The 27,509-nt window shown below is 38.3% G+C and overlaps 1 protein-coding gene across 5 annotated transcripts in view; it reads left to right on the forward strand.

Annotated features, from left to right (window-relative positions):
• LOC586064 (E3 ubiquitin-protein ligase UBR4) overlaps nt 1-27,509 on the forward strand; it is a 135,390-nt gene that overhangs the window by 20,090 nt on the left and 87,791 nt on the right. For 3 of the 5 annotated variants that reach the window (XM_030997412.1, XM_030997414.1, XM_030997416.1), the window contains 32 exons: nt 436-759; nt 1,684-1,806; nt 3,544-3,684; nt 4,474-4,565; nt 5,123-5,351; nt 5,984-6,065; nt 6,576-6,654; nt 7,067-7,160; nt 7,547-7,665; nt 8,161-8,267; nt 8,596-8,691; nt 9,343-9,532; nt 10,162-10,356; nt 11,222-11,285; nt 12,137-12,219; nt 13,537-13,642; nt 14,222-14,298; nt 16,353-16,500; nt 17,086-17,448; nt 17,661-17,831; nt 18,466-18,717; nt 19,105-19,194; nt 19,981-20,133; nt 20,363-20,593; nt 21,284-21,368; nt 21,834-21,906; nt 22,567-22,741; nt 23,164-23,365; nt 24,675-24,835; nt 25,656-25,787; nt 26,462-26,546; nt 27,110-27,504. In XM_030997412.1, coding sequence (XP_030853272.1) covers nt 436-759; nt 1,684-1,806; nt 3,544-3,684; nt 4,474-4,565; nt 5,123-5,351; nt 5,984-6,065; nt 6,576-6,654; nt 7,067-7,160; nt 7,547-7,665; nt 8,161-8,267; nt 8,596-8,691; nt 9,343-9,532; nt 10,162-10,356; nt 11,222-11,285; nt 12,137-12,219; nt 13,537-13,642; nt 14,222-14,298; nt 16,353-16,500; nt 17,086-17,448; nt 17,661-17,831; nt 18,466-18,717; nt 19,105-19,194; nt 19,981-20,133; nt 20,363-20,593; nt 21,284-21,368; nt 21,834-21,906; nt 22,567-22,741; nt 23,164-23,365; nt 24,675-24,835; nt 25,656-25,787; nt 26,462-26,546; nt 27,110-27,504 — 4,917 coding nt within the window. The remainder of the gene's footprint in view (nt 1-435; nt 760-1,683; nt 1,807-3,543; nt 3,685-4,473; nt 4,566-5,122; nt 5,352-5,983; nt 6,066-6,575; nt 6,655-7,066; nt 7,161-7,546; nt 7,666-8,160; nt 8,268-8,595; nt 8,692-9,342; nt 9,533-10,161; nt 10,357-11,221; nt 11,286-12,136; nt 12,220-13,536; nt 13,643-14,221; nt 14,299-16,352; nt 16,501-17,085; nt 17,449-17,660; nt 17,832-18,465; nt 18,718-19,104; nt 19,195-19,980; nt 20,134-20,362; nt 20,594-21,283; nt 21,369-21,833; nt 21,907-22,566; nt 22,742-23,163; nt 23,366-24,674; nt 24,836-25,655; nt 25,788-26,461; nt 26,547-27,109; nt 27,505-27,509) is intronic. The other 2 variants (XM_030997415.1, XM_030997417.1) reach the window with 1 other exon arrangement.

The following is a 27,509-nucleotide window of genomic DNA, read 5'->3' on the forward strand; positions in this document are numbered from 1 at the left end:
GCCAGTCTCATTTTATGCATAGATCTATGTCATGTATAATTATTTAAAAAGTAACTAGACTTAAATGCATCACTCTGCATGAGTGGCTAATTAAATCTATGTCTATTATCTGCTCTGCCTCTGCCAAGGATAAATTAAAATGTGGAATTCACTTCAATCACTTTTTTGTTTGGTATGACACAAAAATTACCCATAAACTTGGGTTGAATTTTAGGGGAAATGGTCCCTAAAATAGGCTCAGATTGCACCAGAGAGCATCTGGAAACCCAGAGCTTCCAGGGCCCTAAAGCGGGCCCTGGACCCCGGCTAAAAGGACTTCGCGCTCGTGATATGCGCTTCGCGCACATAGTGTACAGATTTCTGATTTTCAAATGTTGGCATGTATGATGAATGTAAGGTTGCATATTGTTCTATTGATGTCTATCATGTTTTCAGGCATGCGAGGTCCTGTATGACCCCAACTTTGACTACAACGAGCTCTACTCTGCCGTCATCGAACTCATGGGCGTCGGCAGCGAGTGTCACCTCCAGGCATCCCAGAATGCCACGCCCTTCGATCACATGGACGGCTGCTCCATCCACTACACGGCCAGCGTCTGCTGGAGGCTGCTTGGTCAAATGGCGCCATCTGTGGCGTACATCAAGCTGCTTGAAGGGCAGCACTGTGATAGCGAGCGACCTTTGACCCAACATGAGGTCCTGCACTCCCTGCGATGGGTACCGCGCATGCCATCCGCTAAGTACAAAACTTGGATCAAGGTGAGAACTGAGTTTGATTCTCTTTTTGTGTAAAATGATAGTAGACTGACACAAAATTGTACTTAATGTGTTCATGAATGGGATTTGTAAGTTACTTTAACTGTTTGCCTTTGATTTTGATGAGATGATTCATAATTCGATGACAATATTTTCTTCTGTTCTTGGTAATTCGGCTTTACTATTAAGAATATAATATTGGATTAGGCTGTTTATTCCCTAAGCTTTATAACGTAAAATGCGCCCTCTGAATAATCCAGTTTAATTTCCCCCTCTGAATAATCCAGTTTAATTGCCCTACACATCCTGGTATGTATGAATGTACAGTGTATATGAAATTGACCTTCAACAGCAAGATTATCTGCAGATATTTGAATTTGAACTTTTGTGTTAAAATATGGCTACTACTCTATGTACGAATTCTAAATATCAATATTATTATTGAATTTTATGCACGGATATTACTCTTGTGATGTCATTAATGTATTGGTTCACAATTTTACAATCTCTTCAGTGATTATTTTCTACTGCCCCCATGAGCCTGTACTGTGTATCATTATGAGCATTCAGTTCAGTTCGGTTTATTAAAAAACACATGGCATAGCAATCATGACGAACAAACATGATCCAAATTGAGACCCCAAAAAGCAATAGGGGGGATGGACCTCTCAATACCGGCGGATTGGCAAAGAGACCAACGTGTTTCAAGGATCTGCGCAATTCAAAACATGAAAGATGGAAGGATACGATCATGGATACGATACAGTCTCATTCGCGCAGAGCCCCCCAAAACAAGCAGGTCCCAGAGTCTGCCAACCGAGATCAAGAAGTTCATTTACACAACAACAAAAACGTGGTAATGTAAAAAAACATGAAAAATATAATCCAACCAAATATTTTCTTCTCTTCTCTGTAATTTGTGTACAGGAACACCTCTGTGAACAGAGACTCCCAGACACAGAGGCAGAGAGCCTCCTTGACATAGTCATCAAGCACTGCCACACTGTCAAGTTTGATGTTCAGATGGCCCAAGAATCCATCGCCAGACAGGTAATAATAATAATAATAATAATAATGGGTTCTTGTATAGCGCTCATGTCAGTCAGATTTGACCCTCCTGGCACTCTCGATTATTACCCTGGCTTTAGCAGGGCTACAGTACGGCGCTCTAGCATTTCAAGGAATAAATTCCTACCAGGTACCCATTTACTTCACTTGGGTGGAATGTGGCAAATGTAGATCAATGTCAAGGTACATTGACCTCTTCCTTTCTCTCAAAGCCCGGCCAAGAATTTGAGCGTTGAACAATGTGTGTAGACAAAGAATATCTACATTTTTCTTCCAGAAAATAACAAACCTAACTTGGAATAGTCATATTAACAACATTTGCATGCTAGTCTCGAGAAGCATAGGCATTTTATATAAATTAAAATATTATCTATCACAAAAGTCACTATTTATGCTTTACAATTCCTTCATTTTGTCATACATATCTTATTGTAACATAGTTTGGGGCAATAGTACATGTAGTAAGATGAAAATTATGTTAATATATCGTCTCCAAAAGAAAGCACTTCGTCTTTGTACACATTCACATTATTTAGCCCATACTGATCCAATATTTTGTAAACTAAAAACATTAAAAATCGCTGACATTCACAGTTTTCAAACTGCAATCTTTATGTATAAATGTTGGATAAATACAGCATTTCGAAATATTTTTGTTTACAATAGTGATATACATTCTTATCCCACACGACACTCATCCGATTTCCACTTAACAAACCCCAAAATTATTATGGCCTATAAATCGATAAGACATCATGGTCCAGACATTTGGAATGCTTTACCTGACAATATTAAACACTCTGCAACTCTTTATTTATTCAAAGCATCGATGAAAAAATATTTAATATCTACATATTCAAAAACATCATAAGGGTCTCAGAGGTTTTGATAGTTTATTTTAATTAATTTTAGATGACCAGTTCATTAACAATACGAATCGAACACTTACTTCACCTGCACACACCCACTTGCACACACTTGCACATTTTTCTTCTTTTTTCTTTTATTAATTTCTTTCCACTTTTTATTCAGATACTTTCTGAACAAAATCTTTATATGTGACTCTCTATTCCCCTACATTCTCCTAAAACAGCGCCATGTACCCCCCCCCCTTCCCGGCTGCTATCGACTCAAGCTTCTTTGCTTATGATAGTTGGCCTCTGCATTTATCTTGATTATTTTTACTTACCTCCATACTTTCAAGCTTTCAATTATGTATTTTTTTTAAATATTTTATTTTGTGTGTATTAAGTTGTCACTCTTGATGTAAATCAATTATATTATATACTATTATTGTTATTTGAATGTTTTATATTTGATTTATCAATAAATGCAGAAACATCTGCTAAAAAAAGAAGTGGTTAAAATCTTAAAGTATTGTGAAGTCTACATTTTTTGTATATCCATTGATGGTATCCTATGCCTAAATTATCAGTGAAACTAATCATTTCAAGTTTTAATTTCAATTTTGAAATTGATTTATGAAATAAGGGGTTTATGTTTTGTTTTGTTTTTGTTTTTACTCTGTAAATGTTTGTCCATAGAACGCCAGGTACAGTGTAAGTTTGTTTTAAGGTGATTTGGTTGTACACAAATTACTTTTCAAGGTGACTGGTACCCTTTAATGCTAGATGATGTTTACGATAGATATATCTACTGGAGTACTCTTTTGATTTTAAAACTTTTATTTGTTTCTTATTTCTCTGTTCTCTCTGACAGCTCTCACAAATGCCCTTGGACGCAAGACCGACCGATGTTCTCCCAGCCTCTACCCTTCCCAGCCTGCACCTGCTCTACACCATAGATTCCGTCATCGGAAAGCTGCGGATCTCACTTCAGGATAGATTCATGAAAGCCATGGTCAGTCCGACGTTTTTCCTTATAAATATGTAAAATCGCTTTTCCTCTATTATTATCTATATATTCACAGTTTTATTTCAGCAGGTTTTTTTTTTTAAGTTAAAGGCATCGTTTAACAATGTTAAATCTGATATGCATGGCCCTATGTGTTATCAGTGTCTGTGATAGGGTGTAATATTGAAACGATCGGCTTATAAATGTCATGGGATTCCTGACTGACCTAAAGGTTTATAATTATGATTGCAGCATGAGCTAAGTCCAGGATTTTGTTTCAGACTCTGAGGCAATGTTACTGAGTCACTTTAAGAAACTGCCATCCCTGAGGGCCCTGTACAATCAATAAAAACAATGCATATATAGAATATTTACAGATTTGATAAGATTGAATAAATAAATAACAATAAAAAACAAAGATTGTGTATGCAATATGAAATTCAAAGACCAACAAGTGCACATTCTTTGGTTGTAAAACATTTTGGAAGAGGCCCGTGTAATGATAAACCATTTGTCTGAATGCGCAGATACTGTTAAACATTTAAATGGAAATAAATTGATATAATTTATTGTATTGTTTTGTGTGTATTAGGATGATTGTCTTTTTTATTTAATTGATTAATTATGTTTGTAAATGATTGATGTACGTGTATTTACTTAAATAGTGATTACTTTTGGCAAATTAAAAATAAATATACAATTCCTGCAGTTTCAAGACCATTATATTCAACACTTGTTATCTTTTTTTTCTTTCTTTTTTCTTCTTTTTTTTTTGCTGATTTTTTTACAACTCAGGATGAAGACGATCCCCGTGCAGGAATGGAAGTGGCCCAAGAACTTCAGCCAATCATCAGTCAGCTTGTGGAAATGTTCGGCCTGTATTCCAGGTGGGTTGTTAAGGATTCAAAACAAACAGTGCAGATGAAATTTATCAATTGTTGGGAAGTTCGTAAACACAAGATTCACACCAACTGGTTTGCCAAATTCTCATCTACATGGATCAAAACGTTTCTTAAATTGCAATGTAGAAACGATAGACCTGGGTCCCCTCTTATAAACAGCTGCGATTAATCGCAACCTATTTGCCATTGATATTTATTGCAGCTATGTACTTAAGAGATAACAGACTGCAAACTTGCAATTGATTTGAGGACTTGCGATTGATTTGGATCAATCGTAACTATTTATAAGACGGGGGCCCTGTTCACAAGTTTATGCAAATATATTAAAATTACCTGAACATGTTTGTCATCAAAGGCTCTGGCAAGCACTAAGATCATCAAAGTTTAGTGGTACAGAAAGCCATTGGTTGTCAATAATTCATCTACATTAATCAAAGTTAAATATCAATTTTCGAAAATACAGTGTAATTACAAATTTTTAATTGATATACTGGATAGAAATAGACTATTTTGTATTCATGTTAATTTTTTTCATTCATTAGATCGTGCTTGCTCGGCCAGCTGGACAAGAACTCAGATATGAAATTGGAGCAGCTGACTTGCAGAGCCCTCTCTGGCTACGGAGCCGTGCTGCGCATCGCATCCAACCGTGCCTCGCCGGCCTCGGCCCACGGCCTCACCATGCTCATGGCCCTGCCCAGTCCTGTTAAAAAGGCTGTGGAGAAATGGAACGGGATCTCTATGGGAGACTTCCCATCCATCCCCTCATTGGTAGGATAATATACAAATAATACACAGCAGTGAGGGCATTAGTAAGAATTACCCACCAAGCTAACCTCGCCTCAGGCATTTGGACTGTTTTGAAGGTACCGAGTGTGGGTAATTTTAGTTATATAACATTTTACGAATGACCGGTCATTAGCATTTGATAATGACCGGTCACTATCCAAATTGCGTGTTAGGCCAAATAAATGCCTGGTCACGTGTAAGCTCCCAACCAATCATTTGATAAGGATCCACATCATCATCTTATAATGACTTCTAATTAACTTTGATTCTGTAATCAATAGCAGTACAGTTTCTCATTTTAGTCCTGTCTTTGCATTATCTTTTGATCCAAAACGCTAGGAACTACATATTTCACATCAGCAGAAAGAGAAGGAAAAAAGTCACAGAAATTTTAGGGTCTATTTGCAATGCAGTATGTTGTGGCCTTCTTGAGTAAGAGTGATTTAATTAAAACTAATCATTACACTCTCTAGATTGGCAATGCAAGATGATCAAGCTGTACATGTATTTCATCCCCCATCTTCATTTTCCAATCCTCTGTTTGTATTTTATTTTAACGCAGATGTGCAAGGTGGTTTTGATGAAAGCATATTGTTTTTTTTTCTACCATGCAGGGTGACAATTCTACAGAGGAGACCAACTTGTCGGAGAATTACTTGAACTTGCTAAGAACAGCTCATCTTGGATTGTACTCAAGTAAGTATTTTTTGGCACATGTTATGTTTATTTTTGATTCGAACACTTGTTACAATCCATGTTCATGTATACTGTTATCAGCTTCTGTAAAGATGGGTAATTTTTAGGGTACTAGCTGATAATATATATAATACCATGTCATCTAGTGCTAATAACTTATTGACTACTTATTTTTCTCATTGTATTCCCCTATGCTTGATATATAGAAGCCATCTGATTCCTGTGGCAATGGGATAAGCTTTGAAAATTATTAGATTTCATTTTATTTATTAATTTTCCACATTCAAGTTTGTCAGGGTTTTTACCCAGAATAATCATGATATCACATTTCAAACAAAAATATAGATTTTTTTTTGATTTTTTTTTTTAAAGCTTTGAAAATCTACTCCAAATTAACCCAAATGAACTGCAGATCTCAGGGGAAATCAAATATGATAAGTCAAGAAATCTAAATGACAAAGACATTCCCGCTCCTTTTAACTTTTTTTCATTTTTTTTGTATGTAATCAGATCAGACAACTTTCAACATCGCAGCAGCTGTACAGCATGTCATGGCATCACTTGTCCGCTTCACTTCAGATCTCTCAGAGTAACTCGCACTTTTTTTTCTGTAAAATTTAGCTTGTATTTTGACAAGAGCATGGCATTTTTTGTGTGCAAAGGTCAAAGTTCAGAGTTCATTTGATGACATACCACCATTTTAGCTATTGCTGTTCAAGTAATCTTATATAAATCTTGATGTTATAGTTTGGTTAGGAATTGAGTTTAGTTACCATATACCCATTTGATAGTTACAATTTTTTCAAATCATAGAACATATTCATGTCCAAAGGTCAAAGTTCAGAGTTCTTTCGATCACATACCAGCATTTTGGCTGTTGTTGTTCAAATAGTCTTATATAAATCTTGATGATGTGATTATTAACTAAGTTTAATTACCATATACCCATTTGATAGTTGAGATCATTATAGAATATATTCATATTATTTTGCCTTTATCAGCTGGTGTCCAGAGTCTAAGGCCAACAAGGATAGAATGGTCGAAGTTCTCCTCCCGTTGCTCCTGGATGCAAGCACAGAATCGGTTGCAGAATCGGTATGTTTACTCTTTCATATTCCAAATTCCAACAAATCTGGATTTAAATTTTGAAGGAGAATGAACCCAAAGTTGTAATAAATTTTAGTAATTGATTTAATTTTAGAGAAAAGATTTTAAAAGTTATTCTCATTTGTTAAGCTGGTCTTTCTCTCCTCCCCCCCCCCCTCTCTCTCTCTCTCTCTCTCTCTCTTGCCGGCTATTACATGATCATGTATTTTGAGGATGTTTATATTTTGACCTGAACATTCTCTCTTAATATTTATCGCACCATTCTTTTTTCTCTCAACCCTGTGTTTTTCACATTTGTCGCATCTTACCATGTCTCTCTCTCTCTCTCTCTCTCTTTCTCGCTCTCTCTCTCTTTCTCTCTGTCTGTCTAACAGGCAACTTCAGTAGTCTCTCAGATTGTGGGCCCACAAGATGGTGAGGAATTCCTGACTAGATTCTTTTTCCAGGTGTTCAGAACTTACCATGACATATTCACCAAGCATGCGCAAGACAGGTGAGTGGCCTAGTTCAAACTATACTTATTTGATTCCTGCAAGGTTTAATGTTTTGAGTTGGATCACATTTTATTTTACTCCTTGAACTACATTTTAGTCCAAATGAATGAGACTTAGAGGTATTGTACATTACTTTCTTGTATAGTATGTGTATATTACATGTAGATGTATGCGTCTACTAGAATCTCACGTGAATTAGATTCTTTATACAGCCTTTTCCTCAAAGTGAGTGTGATTTTCCAGGGTTAGTCCCTGTAGTTTGTTGTACATTGTGCTGGGTGACTGCATCTATCAGAATCACACTAACTTAGACTTTTTATACAGCCTTTTATTCAAAGTATATAATATTCACATACACCTTTCAAAATAATTCATCGTACAGTGTGCTGGGTGACTGCATCTATCAGAATCACACTAACTTAGACTTGTTGTACAGCCTTTTAATTAAAGTAAATGATATTTATGTGTACCCTGCCAATTAATTCATTGTACAGTGTGCTGGATGACTGCATCTATCAAGAGTGTATCCAAGCCATGGAATCCCATCTAGAGAAAGAGGCTGCTAAGCGAGCCTTGGAGAAGCTCTATACTGAACGAGCAGGTAATGGAAAAGAAAATTATCAAATTGCATCGTTTGTAAAGAAGTAGGCTCACAGAAATACACAGGATCCAGTTTTATACTCCAGTATAATCATTTATGTTCCTTGAAATGAGGAAATGAAGTAAAATATAATCAAATAAATTAAAATGTTGCATAACGGGTATGATGGTACTACATATACATAAATTCATAGGTAGACATACACCTGTATATCAATAATGTGTATTAAATACTTTTGTCTCGTCAACTCACTGATTTGTCATTCGACATTGCTAATCTTCAACTTCATGCAACACTTAATCCTTAATCTCAAAAATTGTGATTTCAGACCTTATTGATGTCCTGCTCTCAGCAGCCAATGAAAACCTGTCGGTGGAATATGGAACAAAGATCCTCAAGTTCTTCAACAAACTCATGCAAATTGGTAAGTTATTCTTGATCAGATTGTGATCTTGTATCCCCATTGCTCTGAAGTACAATGTGTCAAAGCCTTTTCCAGCTATTCAAATATTCAATAATCTTCCAAATACTCTCATCCTCCTCATCATGTCTTTTGTTGTTCTTAAAGATTGAAGAGAAAGCACAAGTCGATTGTATTTGAATTGGCAAAGTCCTAAATGGGATTCCAGTGAAAAGATGACCCTGATTTGAGCGTTGTACGCAATACCTGGGTTGGAGAAAAACATGGAGCATCACTGTCATTAATGAACAGGATCCCTTTGCATTACACTTACCATTGATGATGATGAACTAGTGATGATGATTATATTGACGATGATGTTGATGACGATGATGTTGACGATGATGATCATGATCATGATGATGTTGTGATTGTGATGATGATGATGATGATGATGATGTTGACAATGATGATGACGATTGTGATGATGATGGTGATGATTGTGATGATGATGATGATGATGGTAATGATGATGATGATGATGATAATGATTGTAAGCAATGATGATTGTGACGATGATGTCGATGATGATGATGATTGTTAGTATTATTAGTTTTTAGTCTTTAGTCTTTAGTCCTATTACTAATTCTAATCACTATTTTTCTTACTTTGTAGCCGAGGAGCACCCAAGTGATACCTACATCGACACTCTCTGCTCCACGCTGGGTAGACAGGGTAGCTCCAACCCCAAGGCTCTTCAGAGTTGGCTCTCCCGCATCATCAGAGACAGTGATCCCGGTGGTAAGGGGCAGGAGAACAGGGTCCTTCTACAGAGCCTGACCTCTTACATTGTCAAGGAAAACAGGTGAGCATAGGGACAGTCTTAATCTATCAGTCTTAACTTAAAATGTTCAACTTATTCCTAATTTATTTTCTTATGGCAGATTTGTATTATTGGTATGTCAAGTTTTAGTCACTGGTAAATGGTAAAGTTTATTTTACTAGGCATTATTATTATTTTGCTGAAAATCAGTTGTCGTTTGTAGCTTAATGAATGATTGATTGTAAATCGTAAATCATACTCTTTGAGATTTGTGCTAATCATTTGTTGGTCAACTTAATTTTATGCTTGTATAATGCTTTGCCACATCATGAAAACATTACATTGATTTATGCAATCAATCGTTCAAAACTGAAGGAAAAATAAGGAATTAAAATCAAGGATTAAAAAATCATTCTTAAGAGCATATTGACAATATCATGTAAGCAGAGATGTTTGTAATACAGTCAAACCTGTTTACACCGACCGCCCAAGGGAAACACAAAAAGTGGTCTTTGTAGACAGGTTCCTTTAGTACATGTTTCAATGAGAAACCATTTTCAAGGGAAACAAAAAATGTGCTTGTTGTAGACAGGTGGTCTTTGTAGACAGGTGGTCACTAAAGCAGGTTCGACTGTATAATGCAATCCTACATTTTATTTCCATCTTTGCAGTGCCGTTGGTGAAGGCGTGGCCTCTGCACTGCTGCGGGCACTCATCCCCATGTGTACTCAGCTTCTCTCAAACATCGGCAGCGAGACGTTCGGCATCGCGGAACTCATGCCCGTCATGATCACACTGGCTGGTGCTGGGTCAGGCATGGGTCATATTGAGCTGTTCAGTGCTGCAGGGGAGTGGCTAGCTTCATGGTAAGTACAGTTGTATGGGCTAAACAACCGAGTGGAGTTTAAAGCCCCACTGCACTACTTACTGCTACTTGCGCCCTCTATATAGCAAACAATACCTAATCGGTGCATGTTTGTCCCCCATGATCCCCTTTTTCTGATGTTAATTGCGAGCTGATTTAATGAGATAACCACCTGTCAGTGACCTTGCAGGGAGGTCTAATCCCCCTGGCTAAAATAGTGCAGACAGGCTTTAACATATCATAGTGTTATCTGAAGTATCTTTCAATCAATTTTTGTCTTAGTGTTTTTCTTGAACTTACACCTGAGCCCTGCTGCAAGCTATTCCCCCCCCCCCCCCCCCTCCCCATTTACACAAAACTTAGATTAACCTTTTCTTATGTGAGCAGAAGTAATTGATATCACATTTTAGTGGGTTTATTGGAGACTCTTTATAAGATAAGGTGCAGATGTGTGACTATTCTTTTAGTGCAAAGTACACTTAGCAATATAATTTTTTTAAATGTCAGTAATGAGATTGTTTGCTAAGCTGGCCAGATCAAAATCACAGATTCATGGATTTGCGAGGGGGGACTTTCATTTAGATAGGCACAGTGAGAATGATTTGCTTTGGCCAAAAAATGGATATTTAATATGATTCAAAATATGTATAGTGAACAACTTCATGTAAAAAAATCCATGTACATGTAAGTTGAATGGTACCTAAGTTTATGACATTCACCTGTTTGCAACCTAAGACTTGATGTTCCTCTTCTTCAAATACTTCAAAAACTGCTTATTTCAAGAAAGAAATACAGTTTATTCCTTCATTTCTTCATTTCCTCTCACCATGTGCTGACATAATATTCAATATTGTATTTTCTTGCAGCAAATCTTACCTGTCTCACAAAGACGTAGCAGAGAAGATCGGTGAAGATGTGACCGAAGGAAAGGTGAGACACGATTTGAGAGCCAGAAAGGCACTTTATGAGCCACACAAATAAACACTCTCTCTGAAGCTTCCTAATTATATAACTGTTTCCCGCGCAAAAATAAGTGCACTACAGAACTATAAATTGTATTATAATGGTTGTGTTCGAATTTTACATACAACATGATTGTTTTACAAAAATTATATAAATTATTTCTTCCTTAAAAGGTAGGGGCAAAGGCACTTGCCCTCTAAGATTTTAAAATGTTCTGAGAAAAGAGCCAATGTCATAAACAGTAATCTCACTAACTCAATAAGTGGCTCCTTTATAATAATACTAATAATATTTCGCTTTTATATACATGTAGTGCTTAATACAATGTCTCTAAGCGCTTTACAAATAAACTGTTCCTTCTCCCATTTGATCATCCCAATTCAGTATGTAACCCACACTTTGTGATAAAGCAGATATAACAGCTGTTCCCAAACTGTGGAATAACCTACCCAGATTTCCTCGCAACCAGCAATCACTCAATACCTTCCAAAAATACCTCAAAATTCACCTCTTCTGTTAAAGCCCCACTGTCCTACTTGTAGCTACTTGCTCCCTCTATATAGAAAACTTCCCCCTATCGGTGCCTGTTGGTCCCCCATGATCCTCTTTGTTAATTGAGAGCTGAGTTGATGAGATAACCACCTGTCAGTGACCTCGCTGGATGGTCTAATCCCTTCTGGTCCAACTACGTAGTATAGACGGCCTTCAATAACATAATTGCACAGCTCATTTGAACATGTATATTGAAAATGCGCTATATATTTAATTGTTATTATTATTTCTGATTTATTCATTCTCTGTCAAACTCTGATCTACAGCACCACACAGTAATGGAAGCAGCATGCTATCTCCTCTCCTATGTAGCCAATGTACTAGGAGCTCTCAAGCAGTCGGGAGACAAGTAAGTATAACCGTCAATTTGGAGACATAATTCGAAAACTTTACAATGTCAATTTTTCTTTTGACAAGTTCGTTTTAATTGAAGGTTATAAATTGAAAAACAAAATATTTAAAAGTTTAAATTTTCTTATCATATATGCAAAATACGCAGTTTATTTAACATTTATGCAAGCAGAAAATCGCAAACTCATGTTTCATGAAGTCTCTATTCTTTGTATTTTCAAAAGACTAATCCACAATCGATTAAAGATCGAAAGAAACTGTAAAACAAAAAAGATATGTATTTTTGAAAACACTGTTATTCAAGAAAACGAAACATGTTTTATTTGAACTATGCTAAGATGCTACGATGTTATTTCAATTGATTGTGTATGATTGTTTGTTTTGTTCAAATGCATATATTTATCAATAAATTCATTTTACAAAAAAAAAAAAAAAAAAAAAAGTATAACCGTCAACATTTAAACCACACAGTGTGTATACATTGTACCCAAGGGAAACAGAAAAGTGACCACTGTAGACAGGTGGCCTTTCTAGACAGGGTCTACAACCCATGTTCTTTCTCAAGGGAGATGAAAGATATGGTCACTATAGAGAGTTGCACAGTCAAATCTGTCTATCAGGGCCACCCGAGGGAGACAGAAAAAGTGACCACTGAAGACTCTCTAGGCAGGGTCTACAACACACATTTCTTTCTCAAGGGAGACAAAAGATATGGCCACTAAGACAGGTTTAACTGTATTTAAAAAGACCTGTAGTATATGGTAACCAGGTTGTTCTATTATTAAGCCTAGGGAAAATGAGAGGATTCATTAGTCACAAGGCTAAAAAGTATTTTTTTTTTATATTGGATGATCAGTTGGAAGATATTTTTCACTTAGGTTAATAAGGAAATGAAAACTACTTGGTGATCTTTAAGTTGCCTGTTTTTAGCTTGGTGCACAATAGGTGTTGGTAGTAATATAACAAAAAAACATTCTACTTTACTTATTTGATTCAAAGTCTGATTCAATGTGTGGGTGTCTGTTAAAGCACTCATGTATTTTAAATACAGAAGGTATATGACCTTTCTTTTCATCATATGTATTTTCCTTTTTTAAGAACCATACTTCTCTGCAAAGACTGATCTAAATCAAATTTAGACCTATGTATTCATAAAAAAAAGGAATCAATTAGCTTTTGCCACTTTACATTTTCTTTACAGTGAACTCACGTTCTAATAAAAGCGAAGGTTTCTTTTTTCTCTTCTTCTTTGTCTCTTCACGTTCTCAGGAACTATTTCAAGATTATGTGATTATTTTTGTCCCTCTGCCTATAGGTCTGCCCTCCCCTCTTTCGACATGGATGCTGCCTTGCTAGATGTGGATTCTGATTGGGCGGAAGACATTGCTATGGAAGAAGATGACTCGGGAGGAGAAGACTCAGTGAGTTTTTTATGAAATTTGATATTTTATTAAATTTAATATTGTATAAGCAAATTGATTTAATCTATTTATATATTATCTAGTAGTGAAAGATTTAATATTGTATACCGGTAAGCATTTAATTTTGCAGGTTTTATTTTCGTGAATTTCATGAATCACTTATTGATAATGAATTTAACAACATGAGAATATTTCCATGAAGTAATTACGCATGTTGAAATCACTATAGTACAGTAAGCCCTATTGCTTGTCCTGTCTATACACAATAGCATGTATGAAAGTTTTTCCTCTTTTGTAATATTTTCATGAAATTGGACATAATTATCTATACCTTTCACTGGTCTCTGAAATATGTGACTCCATTTTTGTTGGGGGGATCTTTAATTGCTTTATGGTCCAAAACTATTCTTTTTGTTCAGAATATGGTTTATGGCACTACTATCAAGATTGGTACCACAAAATCATTTTCTTTCTATTTTCAGGGTGTGATGGTTTTCTATGTAGAATGAATGGGTAGTATAGATAGCCATAGATAGACAGGTTTTTAATGTGGATTTTGTTTTTTGATTGATATTCTTGGAACAGGATGAAGACTCGCTGTGTAACAAGCTATGTACGTTCACCATCACACAGAAGGAATTTATGAATCAACATTGGTAAGTCCCCAATGTTATTTTTATTTTATTCATCAAAAGCCAAATATTCATAGAAAATTTGACTAATAATTAGTCATTTGTATGATGAGCATGCTGTAGTCAATATACTGCTATGTTTGAATGAAAAATCTTAGCCACTATATCAAAATATTGTTGTTTATCTGTCGTTGTCCTAGTAGTTTTGGATACATCATCACATACAGAGCTGCCAAGTCTCCCGGATCCTGCGGGAGACTCCCGGATTTTGACCCAATATCCCGTTTTCCCGACCCCATGCAAAAATCTCCCGGATTTCCAGATTTTAAGTTGTATTATTTTCATAAACGACTGTTTCACAAGACTAGCATGTTGAGTTCGTACGTACGTATACAAACACACGGCAATTCTGTAATATGAATTTTCCTGTTATCCAGTCGTCGAATATAAATTTACCGTGATATCGTACTTTATTTAACAGCGTAATAAATGAGAGTTACGCCGAACGACTGGCGGGCTAATCTAACAAACCATTGGGAACATGTGATAATGTGAGTGGTGTTTGTGTGATAGCAATTCGCCTGCTTGCTCTGCCGGGCGGCTTCCTCGCCGGCCCCCGTAGCGTCCCGGTACGTTGGTGCCGGTTTCCGATCGGTCGCGTCAGAGCAGCCAGAAGTTGCACTGATACAACAAGCAGACTTTGTCTGCTGCGATCGGCCCAAAAAACTGCACATTTCAACATCAGTTTTTGGATTGATTTGGGGACTTTTGCGATGTGATTTTTAAGTGGATTATCATTTGATACCAACATGGCAGTGTTACTGCAGAGTGGATTTTGAAGCCGACTTTTTTTTTCTGATCTCCTTTGCCGTTGGGAACGCATCGATATAACTTGCATCTTCTGAGGAAGTATTATGAATCAGCATGTGACTATGCCTTGAAAACCTGGCCACTAGATGTTAAGTTCCTTAAGGAGGCTGAAGTGATTGATGTCAGTTCCAGAAGAGATGTGTCATTTTCATCTGTGCAATACTTTGTTGAAAAGTACCCTTGCATTTTGAACAGACAATCAGAGAATGGAGACCTGGACAAGCTTGAGCTGGAATTTGCACAATACCAGGTTGAAGACTTTTCAGGGGAACCAGAGATCCTGAACAAAAACTTGAGAATAGACAAGAAATGGTCTGCAATTTCAAAGATGGAGGATGGCAATGGCTCAAAGAAATACACACTTCTGAGCAAAGTGATGAAATCTTTGCTTGTGATACCACATTCCAATGCTTCATGTGAAAGAGTTTTTAGCATTGTTAGGAAGAACAAAACTGATTTCAGGGGATCAATGAATTTGAAAACACTTCAAGCACTCCTAACAGAGAAAATTGCCAACACAGATGTCCCATGCTACCAAAGGGAGTATAGCAAGGACCTCCTTAGCAAACTCAAGCAAGCAACCTACCAGTCACTTCAAGGAAAACCCTCAAGCACACCCCAGTCCTTGCCTTCCACAAGTACATCCCCCATTTCACAATAGAGGTAACAGGAGTTCATAGTCTGAAATATGATGTGAAGTTCATATGTTATCAATTGTATGCAAATAAAATGTGCCATATCAAAGCCTTCCATTTTGAGAAATCATTGAAAAAATGTGTTCTAAAAGGGTTTCAAAGAGGCTTAAAACCAAGAGCTTTTGGGGGCCTGCCCCCTGCCCCCCCCCCCCCCCCACCAGGGGCACTAAAAGGCCATTCTTGGTTCCCGCCAACAATGAAGTCGTTCGATGCTGCTCTCTCAGAAATCTCCCTGATTACCCAAATCAAATGTTGGCAGCTCTGCACATATCATTTTGGCATTTTGAACAGGCTGTTAAAAAAAAAACGAGTTGTGAAATGAAATTAGCTGCACTGAGCCAGTATCTCCCTCATTTTTTTACAATTCAGTTTCAGTTTTATGAAGGGTCTTTTGGTCATTTAGAAATGTAAATGTTAATTTTGTTTTCATTGAATAAATTAAATTGTAAGAATTGTGAATACATGCAAGTACTGATTCCTAAAGTTTTGTTTCTCATCTGAACCTTTTCACAGGTACCACTGTCACACGTGTAAGATGGTAGATGGGGTCGGTGTCTGTACCATCTGTGCCAAGGTCTGCCACAAAGGTCATGAACTCTCCTACGCCAAGTATGGCTCCTTCTTCTGCGATTGTGGAGCGAAAGAGGACGGATCATGCCAGGTGAGATAGACGATTCATTGGTTAAAGATGAAATTGAGTTCTTGACCCTGTTTCATAAAACTTGATATCAATAACAATTTACAAGCTACTGTTATAAGGTACTGAAATCAAGGCATCTGATTGGCTGAGAGCAAATTTGTTATAGATAAACAGTTTTATGAAACAGGCCCCAGGTCGTGCAATTGCATTGTGAGAGAAACTGTGTGGAAGTGATCAGAAAAAGTTGATCATGTAGCACAGAAGTATTGTTGTATACTGTGAGGTTTTGAAATCATCACATTGATAAGAAATTTGGCACAGTTTTGCTAAAGGTCATATGCACTGTACACAGTAATGTATATATGGGACAACACAAACATGTGGCATGAAAGTGTGGTCCACAGCCTTTAGCTGTTACTGGTCATCTTTCGAATATGAGGGCATTTGAAGAGCTATCCTTTTCAGGGGACATTTTTTGTTTATGAGTCTCTTCCAAAGTAACATGAAAAGAATGATAAAGCTTGCAAATTATTATTTTAACTTTCCCAGAACTCCAACTTGTCAAACTTTTATCAAATATCTTTTCCTCTTCTTTTTCCACTCCAGACCCTAGTGAAGCGCACGCCAGGCAGCAACCTGGAGTCCAGCATGTCAAATACATCTGTCTCCTCTCCTTTCTCTTCCTCCAACGCCCAACCCTCCTCCAACCAACCCCCATCCTCCGGGGGTGGTAGCACCAGGAGTTCCACCCTCCGCCACCGGGGTGGAGGAGGAGGAGGCAGTGGCGGTACGCCCACCGCTGTGCCTTCGTCCATGAGTGTTCTCTCGTCGCCTGGCAACCGCATCCAGGGGAGCGGTGTCGGTAGCAGTGAGAGTGGTAGCGGCAAACCCAGTGAGGAGCTCATCAAGTTCAGGCAGATGCTGGGACGCCAGCTGGAGAAGAATAGAGATTCCATTCTCAAACTCCTAGTAAGTGTTCGCTGAAAATTCAATCAGCCATGCTGTACTGCAACATTCGCCAACAGCTCTTGAAAACAATTTTTGTAATAGTCAAATTAAAGTTCAAACACGTTGTTAATATGGAACCGGCAAATGTTCACTGAAAAATTCTTCTAGCCGTGCTGTACTCCAACATTTGCCAACAGCTTCTCATTTTTATCTGACTTTTTTTTTCCTCACAGGAACAGAATGGGATGGCTACCCATGTGATAGAGCTACTTCAGTCCCTCAGCGATCCCATAGAGGCCCACTGCAACCGTACCTCGGCCGTCGGTGCTACCGCCAGGGCTCAGAAGGCTCTCCTGGACCTGCATACGAGAGACAAGAATACAGAGAGTACAGACCAACTCATGGTGAGCTCTAGATGATTGGTTTAGGATTTATGTTTTTAGTATTCAAGACTCAGGGCAGCGTCTCACAAAACCGTCATACATGTAAGTACAAGTTCACCGACATCCCATTGGGCTGCGTATATTACGTTTAACACGCGTTTCAATGGGATGTCGGTGAACTTGAACTTATGACGGTTTCACGAAACGCTGCCCTAGTTTTTTCCAAGCATCTTTAAGGATGTGGTGCTTTGTAAATGACCCTTATTATTCTTTATATCACTCATTACTCAAAGCTCACTTGCAGTTGATGTGTTTGAATGTTTCTTCTGTAAACTTAACCCATTGCCCACGGTAACCGGGTGGTCCCTGTATTAAACCTATGGGAATGAAAGAATCCAATAGCCAATGGGTTAACTCCATGTTAGAGGGTTGTCTCTCTGTTTGCTTCCTTCCCTCTCTTTGTATATTTTACTTTGAACGTGTTAGACATTTGAAATAAGGTTAAAAGCTAGTGCATACAAGTTAATACCAAAGTTTAAAAATTCAGGATCCTTTTTTTTAATAATTTTATTGTATTAGAGTCATATTGTTTTTCATCATCCTGTTATTATTTTTGTGTGCAAGTATCAAACCCCCTTATCCTACCTTTCCCCAGGTCCCAACGCTGGGCTCCCAGGAAGGAGCCTTCGAGAACGTCCGAGCCAACTTCTCCGGCGACCAGGGCCAGACCATCCGTCAGCTGCTCGGAGCTCACATGCTACGCCGAGTGGCCATGTGCTGCCTGGCCTCCCCCCAGGGTCGTAGGCAGCACCTCGCTGTGTGCCATGAGAAAGGGCGCATCACACTGCTCCAGCTCTCGGCTCTGCTCAAACAGGCCGACTCCAGCAAGAGGAAGCTGACACTTACTGTGAGTAAAGAGGGAACTGTTCGGACTACCAATAAGTAGTAACTTTGATATTTCATGCATCTTAGTTTTTTGTCCGGAACATTGTCAGAACCAGTAGATGTTGATGATATGAGAGTGTCCTCCACTAGGTTGTATTTGATAAAGAAAAATTAGTAGATTTGATTTGATTTGATTAGATTTGACAATTGGTAATGAATACCTAACACAGGGTTACTAGTGTACACTTTCTTGGGTTTCACCCTAAGTTACTTTGGTTTTCAAAACCATTGCTCAATCCAAAGGGCCATACTGCATTTACTATGTGATAATAAACAATTGTCATTGAATCTTTGCGGAATCTGTTTCTCTTGACTTCATATTCTTTCCTTCAACTTGCATCTTTTACAGAGATTGTCATCAGCCCCAGTACCATTTACTGTACTGAGCATCACTGGAAACCCTTGCAATGAGGATTACTTAGCTGTGTGTGGATTGAAGGTGAGATATATTGTTATTTTCTTGAATGCGTCTTTGTATATTGAAGAGAATTTTCAATCTGTCGTCCTTTTCTTGTTGGCTCCTCAGAAGAATTAAGAAAATCTTGCATTCTTTAAGTCCAGCATATTAAAGTCTTTGTTACTTTTTTTTTTATTTATTTAATTTTCTTGTGAAAATGTCCTCTCTTGTAATTTACCTGCATGTTTCTAAGGGTTGGTCTAAAATCATTTTTTTTTTTTGTAACCTAACAATGAATATCAATCTACTGTCTCTGTTTTTGTACATGTGTTATATTTTTAACCATTACGTATATATTCTGTTTCTATGGAATAAACCCAACAAGCGTATGAAATTATATAGCTATATTTCGGAGATTTTGTTTTTATTTCTAATCATTTATGATAATAATGGCTATGGTGATTTTTTTTGTTATCAGAAATTTGTTTAGCTACCCAATGGCTGAATTCTCCTCTAATCATAAATTTATTATACATAGTACTTGTAATAATATCTGTCTAATGAATTCATGAACATTATTCATTTATTTATTTATTTTAAATGGTTTAATTCATTAAAAAAAAATGCACGGCCCAAGAGCCGAAGTGCTATTTTTGGCAGCCGTGCTAAAGCCAGGGTAATAATCGGGAGCGCCAGGAGTGTCACGTATAACAGACATGAGCACTATACAAAAACCCACTATTATTATTAGTGACAAAGTAAATTTACAGGTAAAACATATGCATGATAACATTGTATTAATTATCTGTCTGAAATTGCTCTATCTAGGACTGTCATGTATTGACCTTCACAAGCTCTGGATCGGTTGCTGATCACCTGGTCCTCCATCCTCAGCTGGAGGCGGGTAACTTCATCATCAAGGCCGTCTGGTTGCCAGGGTCACAGACGCAGCTAGCCATCGTCACCGCCGACTTTGTCAAGGTAAGAAGCTATGGTGTAGGAGAAAGTACTGGACTACAATATATGCGTAAATAGAGTCTGAAAGTTTATTAAAATGGGAAAGATCAATTTTCATTCACCTGTTTTCTATTCTTATGTGTACATATAATTTTATCGTACAACACTAGCATGTTTTGGCAATGAAATGATTTGTTTGGGGTTTTCCAGGCATTACTAATCCTATGTGGTGCATTTCTTGGTTTCATTGTAGATCTACAACTTGGCCAAGGATGCCCTGAGCCCGACCTTCTACTTCCTGGTACCCAGTGGCAAGATCAGGGATGCCTGCTTCGTGTTTGACTGCGAGGAGCACTCTCGTACCCTGGTCCTGATGTCCTCTGCCGGTTACCTCTACACACAGCCCATGGAGGAAGCCAGCGAGGCCAAACATGGACCGTTCTACGTCACCAACGTGCTGGAAGTCAAGCACGATGATCTTAAGGTATGTAATGATTTGGTTGGGTGATGTAATAATAATAATAATAATAATATTGTTTACCTAGGAAAGCCTCATTAGCATCAATGCTGTTCTGAGGGCCTTGGGGGTAAATGATTACCCCCAACGATTGCCAGGTATCCATTTACATTTGGGTGGAGAGTATCAAATATTGATTGATGTCTTACCAAAGGATGTTAGTGCAGGGCTGGGGTTCAAATTCTCGACCCTAGGATTGAGAGTCAAGTGAATGAACCACTATACCACGACACCTCTATGTCTGGATCATTTGTTTTATAGGCTGTTCAGGGTCACACCAATCCCATTGGCTTTTCCAAAGCCAGACATGGACTGTTCTATGACACCAATGATTTAGTTCATTTCTGAGCCCATATTCATAAAACTTTACTAACCCTAGTTGTCAATTAGTCAACAAGTAGCTTAGTAAGGTGTATATGGACCTAGGTCTTTTGACCAACAGTCCTTTAAATGACTACAATGTCTTCTATTTAAAAAAAAAACTGTGATATAAACCACAGAAACAAACCTACTCTGATTGTAAATGTTGTTTTAATTCATGCATAATGAAAATATCATACATGTAAGTAGATATTTGGATAGTGCTATGAAAATGGGACCCATAGGCTACTCTCATGCTTTATGGCCCTCATCATAATCATAATCTAATCTTCACAGGATTCTGGCGGACAGATTGCAGGAGGTGGTGTGTCTTGTTACTACTCTCACACACTGCAGCTTCTCTTCTTCAGCTTTGCACAAGGTAAGCCTGCTATGCCAACAACAAGATCATCATGATCCTTGAAAGGCTTTATAGAAGCAGAGAAGGAGCAATGGTTTGATCCTCGTTCATTGCTTGATGAGATGAAAAATGTTTAAATGTAAATTACATTATCCACTGCAATAAAGTAGGTCCTCTTACTTGGATATTGCATCCACATGCATTAGAAATCCTTGTAGTAGGAAAAAGTAATCGTTTAATATTCTGGTCTAAGTGATTTTTTTTTCTTCACATGAATAAATTTCATTAGTGACGTCATCATATGGCTGAGGGTCCAGATTTCCATGCTGTGGGGTTGGACGTTAAGTGTAAAGAAAAATAAAGATTGATATCACTTTCTCCATTCCAGTAAAAGTTTTAAAGAGAACTAATTATTCAATTGTTGGTGGTGTGAGTTAGAATTGTATTAATAAGCTACTGATTTTTTTTTAAATAATTTTTTTTCAGGGAAATCTTTCTGTGCTCCAATCAAGAGCCAGCACCTATCAATTGAGAAGCTCTTCCCAATCACTATCAAGAGGTAAGAATAAAGTTGTGATTGCTCAGTATACTCTACATTTATGTGATGCCAAAACCATTACATATAAATGCTCTCTGTGCAATTATATGGAGTGGATAGTGAATAATGATTATCAGTTCATGTAGTAGCTTTTTTTATAGACTTGTTAGCTTACTTCCAATTATTGAGTCCTTTTGAATGTATTTCCCCCCCCCCCCCCCCCCCCCCCCCCGCCCCCTCTTTTTTCTTCACCCACTAATGCACTCATGCTTTTAGTTTATCTCTCTCTCTTTCCCATTCTCATTTATCTTTTTCTTTCTCTTTTGTCTGCCTTTTCTCCTTACCTTTCTTTCATTCTTCTTATCATCTTGCCTCCTTTAATACTAATACTACTAATAATGGAACAGTTCTTATACAGCGCATTATACCCTTGTAAAAGGTCTCAAAGCGCTTAGGAAAGAATTAAGAAAGAAGTGAAATAAATAGAAAAGCTGCAGGAAAATATCTTTGAATGATAAGTACAAATAAAAATAAAAAACAATCAAGTGAATATGTTATAAGATAAAATTTGAACTGTCTCAGCTTGCCTTTCATTAAGTGATCCTTTGTAATCCTATTTTCGTCCTCATTGTTCCTCCTATTCCATCTCACCTTGTACCTCATCTTGCTCTTCCCTCGCAGCAATGGATCTGGCAAGTCCAACAACCCTCCTCCCCTGTGTCAATGGAGTGAGGTCCCCATGCACCCAGGCCTGGTGTGCTGCCTGACCCAGACCAACAGCATCCCGGTCGTCATGATGGTGGAACCGGATCGCATCAGGGTCCAAGAGATCAAGACGCTACCTGCCAAGGCTAAGGTAAGAGAAAAGTCAATACTCAGTAGAGGTGTCATGGTCGAGTGGATATGTCACCGGACTGCTGATCACAAGGTATGGGGTTCAAATCCCTGCCACAGCACTGATATCCTTTGGCAGACATTACTCTAGATTTGCCACAATCTAATGGGTACCTGGTAGGAATTAATTCCTTGAAATGCTTGGGGCACCATAATTGAAGCAACGCTAAAACTGGGGTAATAATCGTGGAGTGCCAGGAGTGACAATCTGACAGACATGAGCACCATATAAGAGCCTACTATTGTTGTTATTAGTATTATTATTATTACTATGATCTTCATCGTTGTTGATATTACTGAATATATATAACTGATATAACTGAATATTCATTTTCTGCTGAACCAAACTAGACTGTATATCTGTCCTTCTATCCTCTTACCCAGGTCCAAGACATGGTGGCCATCCGCCACACCTCTTCGACTGACCAGCATCGTACCACCCTCATCCTGCTGTGTGAGGACGGCAGTCTGCGTATCTACATGGCTAACGTGGACAGCACGGGATTCTGGATGTCACCTCAGTTCCAGGCGTCCAGCTCCATCAGCACCCTCAAACCTGTGCGCAAGAAGAAAGCCACCAAGTCTGGTAAGTCCTCAACCTTATTCAATCTGATTCTCTTAGCTCTTGCAGTCTGGGGAATATCGTGATGGCTTATGCCTCAGTCACACCTTTGCGTATTTGGCTTGCGTATTGCTGTATATTTATGGCAAGCCGTTTTAACATTTATTCCTATTTCTTGATGTTAAGAAATGATTTTCTGTTGTAAAGCAATGGTAATTATTGAAATAAAGAATTTGATTTCTTGATATCAAGAAATATGAAATATGAAAATATGAAATGTTAAAACGGCTTGCCATAAATATGCAGCAATACGCAAGCCAAATACGCAAAGGTATGACTGAGGCATTATCCAGGCATGTGTGTGTTTCATGAATATAGTCCTCCTCTGACACTACCAACAGTTTGTAAACTTTGATACAACATGCTTATTCCGTTGGTATAAAATATTTTAATGGAATGCGTTCTAAGATTTGTGAATTCATTGATAACACTTGGTTATTGTAATTTAACTATCACTCTAACAAACTAATGCAGGTGTCATTTGAAAGACGCACCTTTTGACCCCCGGGGACGGTGCGTCATGGTTGCGTCATGTTCCCCAAAATCGCGACGCACAGTACCGTCATGGCCGCAAAATGTCCGTCACAATACTGACCCATATGTGCGTCATAGTAAGTCACTTTACCACGTTGCGTCATTTGGTGTGTCAATGGGACCGTCACTTTCTCCAAGCAGAAGTGTTTCTCAAATGTGCGTCATTGGCTAGTCATTTTCATGAAATGGTGTGTCATATGTTTGACTCAAATGTGCGTCGATGGAATGTAATGGTGTGTCACTTTCTGTGACGGAAGGTGCGTCATGGTATCAAAATGTACGACTCACATCGGTACAATGACGCACCATTCCCGGGGGTCAAGAGGTGCGTCTTACGAATGACAAGTGCATAAAAAGATCATTGAATTTGACGATCAGTCACATGATGGAGTTCACTGTTTTCAGCTTCAAAATTTTCCTCCAACTTCAATAATAATAATTGCTAGTTCTTATATAGCGCTTTTCAGGACCGAAGGCCCTCTCAAAGCGCTTTACAGATGTATATATATTATTACCCCGGTCATCCGATTCAGGCTTACCCACACACAGTCTATGTACATTCTCCACTCCCAGGGGAGCATTCCAGCCTGGCGTCATTTTTACAAGCGCACACTTGCTAATCTAAGCACATTAGCTTTCGCATCCTACAGGGTTCAATTTGGTTTCAAAATAATTACAGAGCGATGACAAGGCTGACAAACAATTGCTTACTCCATTGATTTCTTGTTTCATTTCACAGGGCGACCAACTGGTCAGGTTAGCTTCCCGGTAGACTTCTTTGAGCATTGCCAAGCGATGAATGATGTCGAGTATGGAGGCAACGATCTCCTTCAGATCTACAACGTACAGCAAATCAAGCACAGACTCAACACCACAGGAACATACGTCGCTAGCACAAAGGTAATAATAATAATAATAATAATAATCTTTAAAGTCCACTCCAAATTTTATTAAACCGAAACGGAAATTCTTTTTGCCAAATTGATCGTGAGCCTGGCAGCCACTGAGCAGCGCCAGATCAACGTTGCTCTATCCCTTATTGTTGAACTTCAAACAAGGTAGCAACAACTCCCATCTTTTAACGTCTTTTGGTATGATGCGGCCGGGGTTCGAACCCACGACCTCCCGGTTGTGAGGCGGACGCTCTACTGACTGAGCCAACACACCGGTGAGCGATGATGTGAGTAAACTTTCCCCCAGATTTTACCAGCAGCTTAGGATTATATTATGTTAATAAGCAGGGTGCGAAATAGAGAGGCCATACATTTTTTAGGGAAAAAATGGATGTCTATTGGACAGAGATTTGAGACAGCAGTCGAATTGTTACGAATTGTTAAGGAGCAACATTATAATTGCTGTTTCTTGACTTCTCTATTAAGGCTTGTTCAGATATGAGGCAGCAACCCGCCACAAAAAAGGCGAATGTCTTTATAACGTGTAATATTCACTGAGCTCTGTTATATAAGATACAGAAATATGAAGTGTATTACACTTACGTCATCATTTGTATAAAAAAACGCTGTGGTTTTGCAGCATTGTATCTGAATGGGTCTTTACTGTGCACATAAAATAGGTGGCTAAAGTTTTAACTATACTAATGTATATTCATCATTATCTGACCTACAATTTTGCAGCGTTATGTGGTATTTTAACTATGATATTTCATGCATTATTTTCATAAATGAAGATGAAAATCTGACTTTTGTTCTGTATTTCTCAGTTTGGCGGATTCAGCATTGAAGTCACGAACAACAATAACTCCATGGTGATGCTAGGGGTCAGAGTTCATGTTGGAACCCAGGCCATTGAGAAAGCACCCTCTTACCTGGAAGTCTTTGGTAGAACAAATCAGGTAATTAAAGTTATTAAAGCCCCACTGCACTAATTACAGCTTCTTGCTCCCTCTATATAGCAAACAATGCCTAATTCGTGTCTATTGGTCCCCCATGATCCTTTTTTTTTTCTTAATTTTAATTAATCTTAATTTTTTTCTTAATCGTAATGATAATTGAGAGCTGATTTGATGAGATAACCACCTGCCAGTGACCACGCTGGGTGGTCTAATCCCTCCTGGCCAAACTAGTACAGACAGGCTTTAAAGCGAACATTTAGTAGGAAAGTTAGAATGAAACTTGTTTTGTAAGGTTTCATATTGTTTGATTTGTACCTAAAATAACAAGAGCCATATATTATGATGAACTATCCATCATTTTCTATGAATTATAGTGCAAATTTCCAGACAGAAATGCCAAAACAAGGCTGTTTCTAAAATGTGTCCTTTTCAGAAGCTCTTGATAAGCAATCTGAAATAGGTTTATACGGATTTATCATACACAGCTTCCAATACTGTTTAAATACACTGTGTATCAGATGCCTACAACTTGATCCAGAATTTAAGTTAAACATCTATTGATTAATATATTCCTTGTCAGTAACCCTGGTTGCTTACTTACAAACATACCCATGCTTTCTTAGCAGTCGGTTAAAACGAACTAACAACTAAACTTTTTACCCTGTATTTTAAAGGTGACCTTGACAAGAAACAGATGGTTTGATATGCCATTCACCAGGGATGAATCTCTTACAGCTGACAAGAAGTTCACCCTCTTCGGTAAGATGAAAAAACAAATGTTCTGCTCATTTTGTTTTGTCTCAATTGTGTCTGTTTGCTATTGTGTTTTGTTTGTCTTTGTAGTGTAGCACTGCAAAATATGATATGAATTTCTCTAGAGCTTGGTTTATCATGAATGTGGAGAGTATAGAATCACTGAGAAACTATATGGTGTCCAAGTCTCCTCTCCTGGGAAAGTATAAATTGCAATGTGCTGCACAACCTGGAAAGCTTAGAAGCAGCAACGCTCAAACTTTGTACAAACTCTAAGGCCCAAATTCACAAAGGAGAATTATAGACAAACCTAGGTTTATGTGCGTCATATGACTGTACCTTGGTCTGAAACACATCGAAAGGCATCATATGACGCACATTAAACTAGGTTTGTCGACAAACCTCCTTTGTGAATTCAGGCCAAAATGTTTGTACCATAACTTTTTATTTCTCGCAAATGACACATTGCAAAGTACCTGTGGTTGTATAAAGCACAGTAAATCTTGTTGGAATGATGAGATTTACTCTTGTATTCCTCTCCCTCTTCAACCTTGTCCTGCCTGTCACAGTTGGTCCATCATCGGATCCATCAGGCGTGACTATGGTAGACTCCATCAAGGTCTACGGCAAGACCAAAGAAGCATTCGGCTGGCCAGACGATCCCCCCGATGACTTCACCACCTCCACCACCAACACCGCCACCTCTGGGGCCGGAGGAGTCCCCAGCAGCACCAACAGCAGCAGCAGTGCAGTCTCCGGAGCCGTCACCAACGGTACCAGCTCTGGTGGATCAGGGGGAGGGAGTACAACCTCTGTGACAGCCTCGCAGATATCCGTCTCACACGCTGGGGAGAGTGAGGTCATTGTGCCGCCTCCCATCCCACTCACATCGTTGGATCGTCTGGTGGCATCGTCCCTAGAAGTCCTGGATGGATTTGTCTCCCTTGTACAGATGGATGAGAGGGTAGG

The sequence above is a fragment of the Strongylocentrotus purpuratus genome, unplaced genomic scaffold (assembly GCF_000002235.5).
Source record: "Strongylocentrotus purpuratus isolate Spur 01 unplaced genomic scaffold, Spur_5.0 spur5_scaffold_4, whole genome shotgun sequence".
NCBI classification, from domain to species: Eukaryota; Metazoa; Echinodermata; class Echinoidea; order Camarodonta; family Strongylocentrotidae; genus Strongylocentrotus; species Strongylocentrotus purpuratus.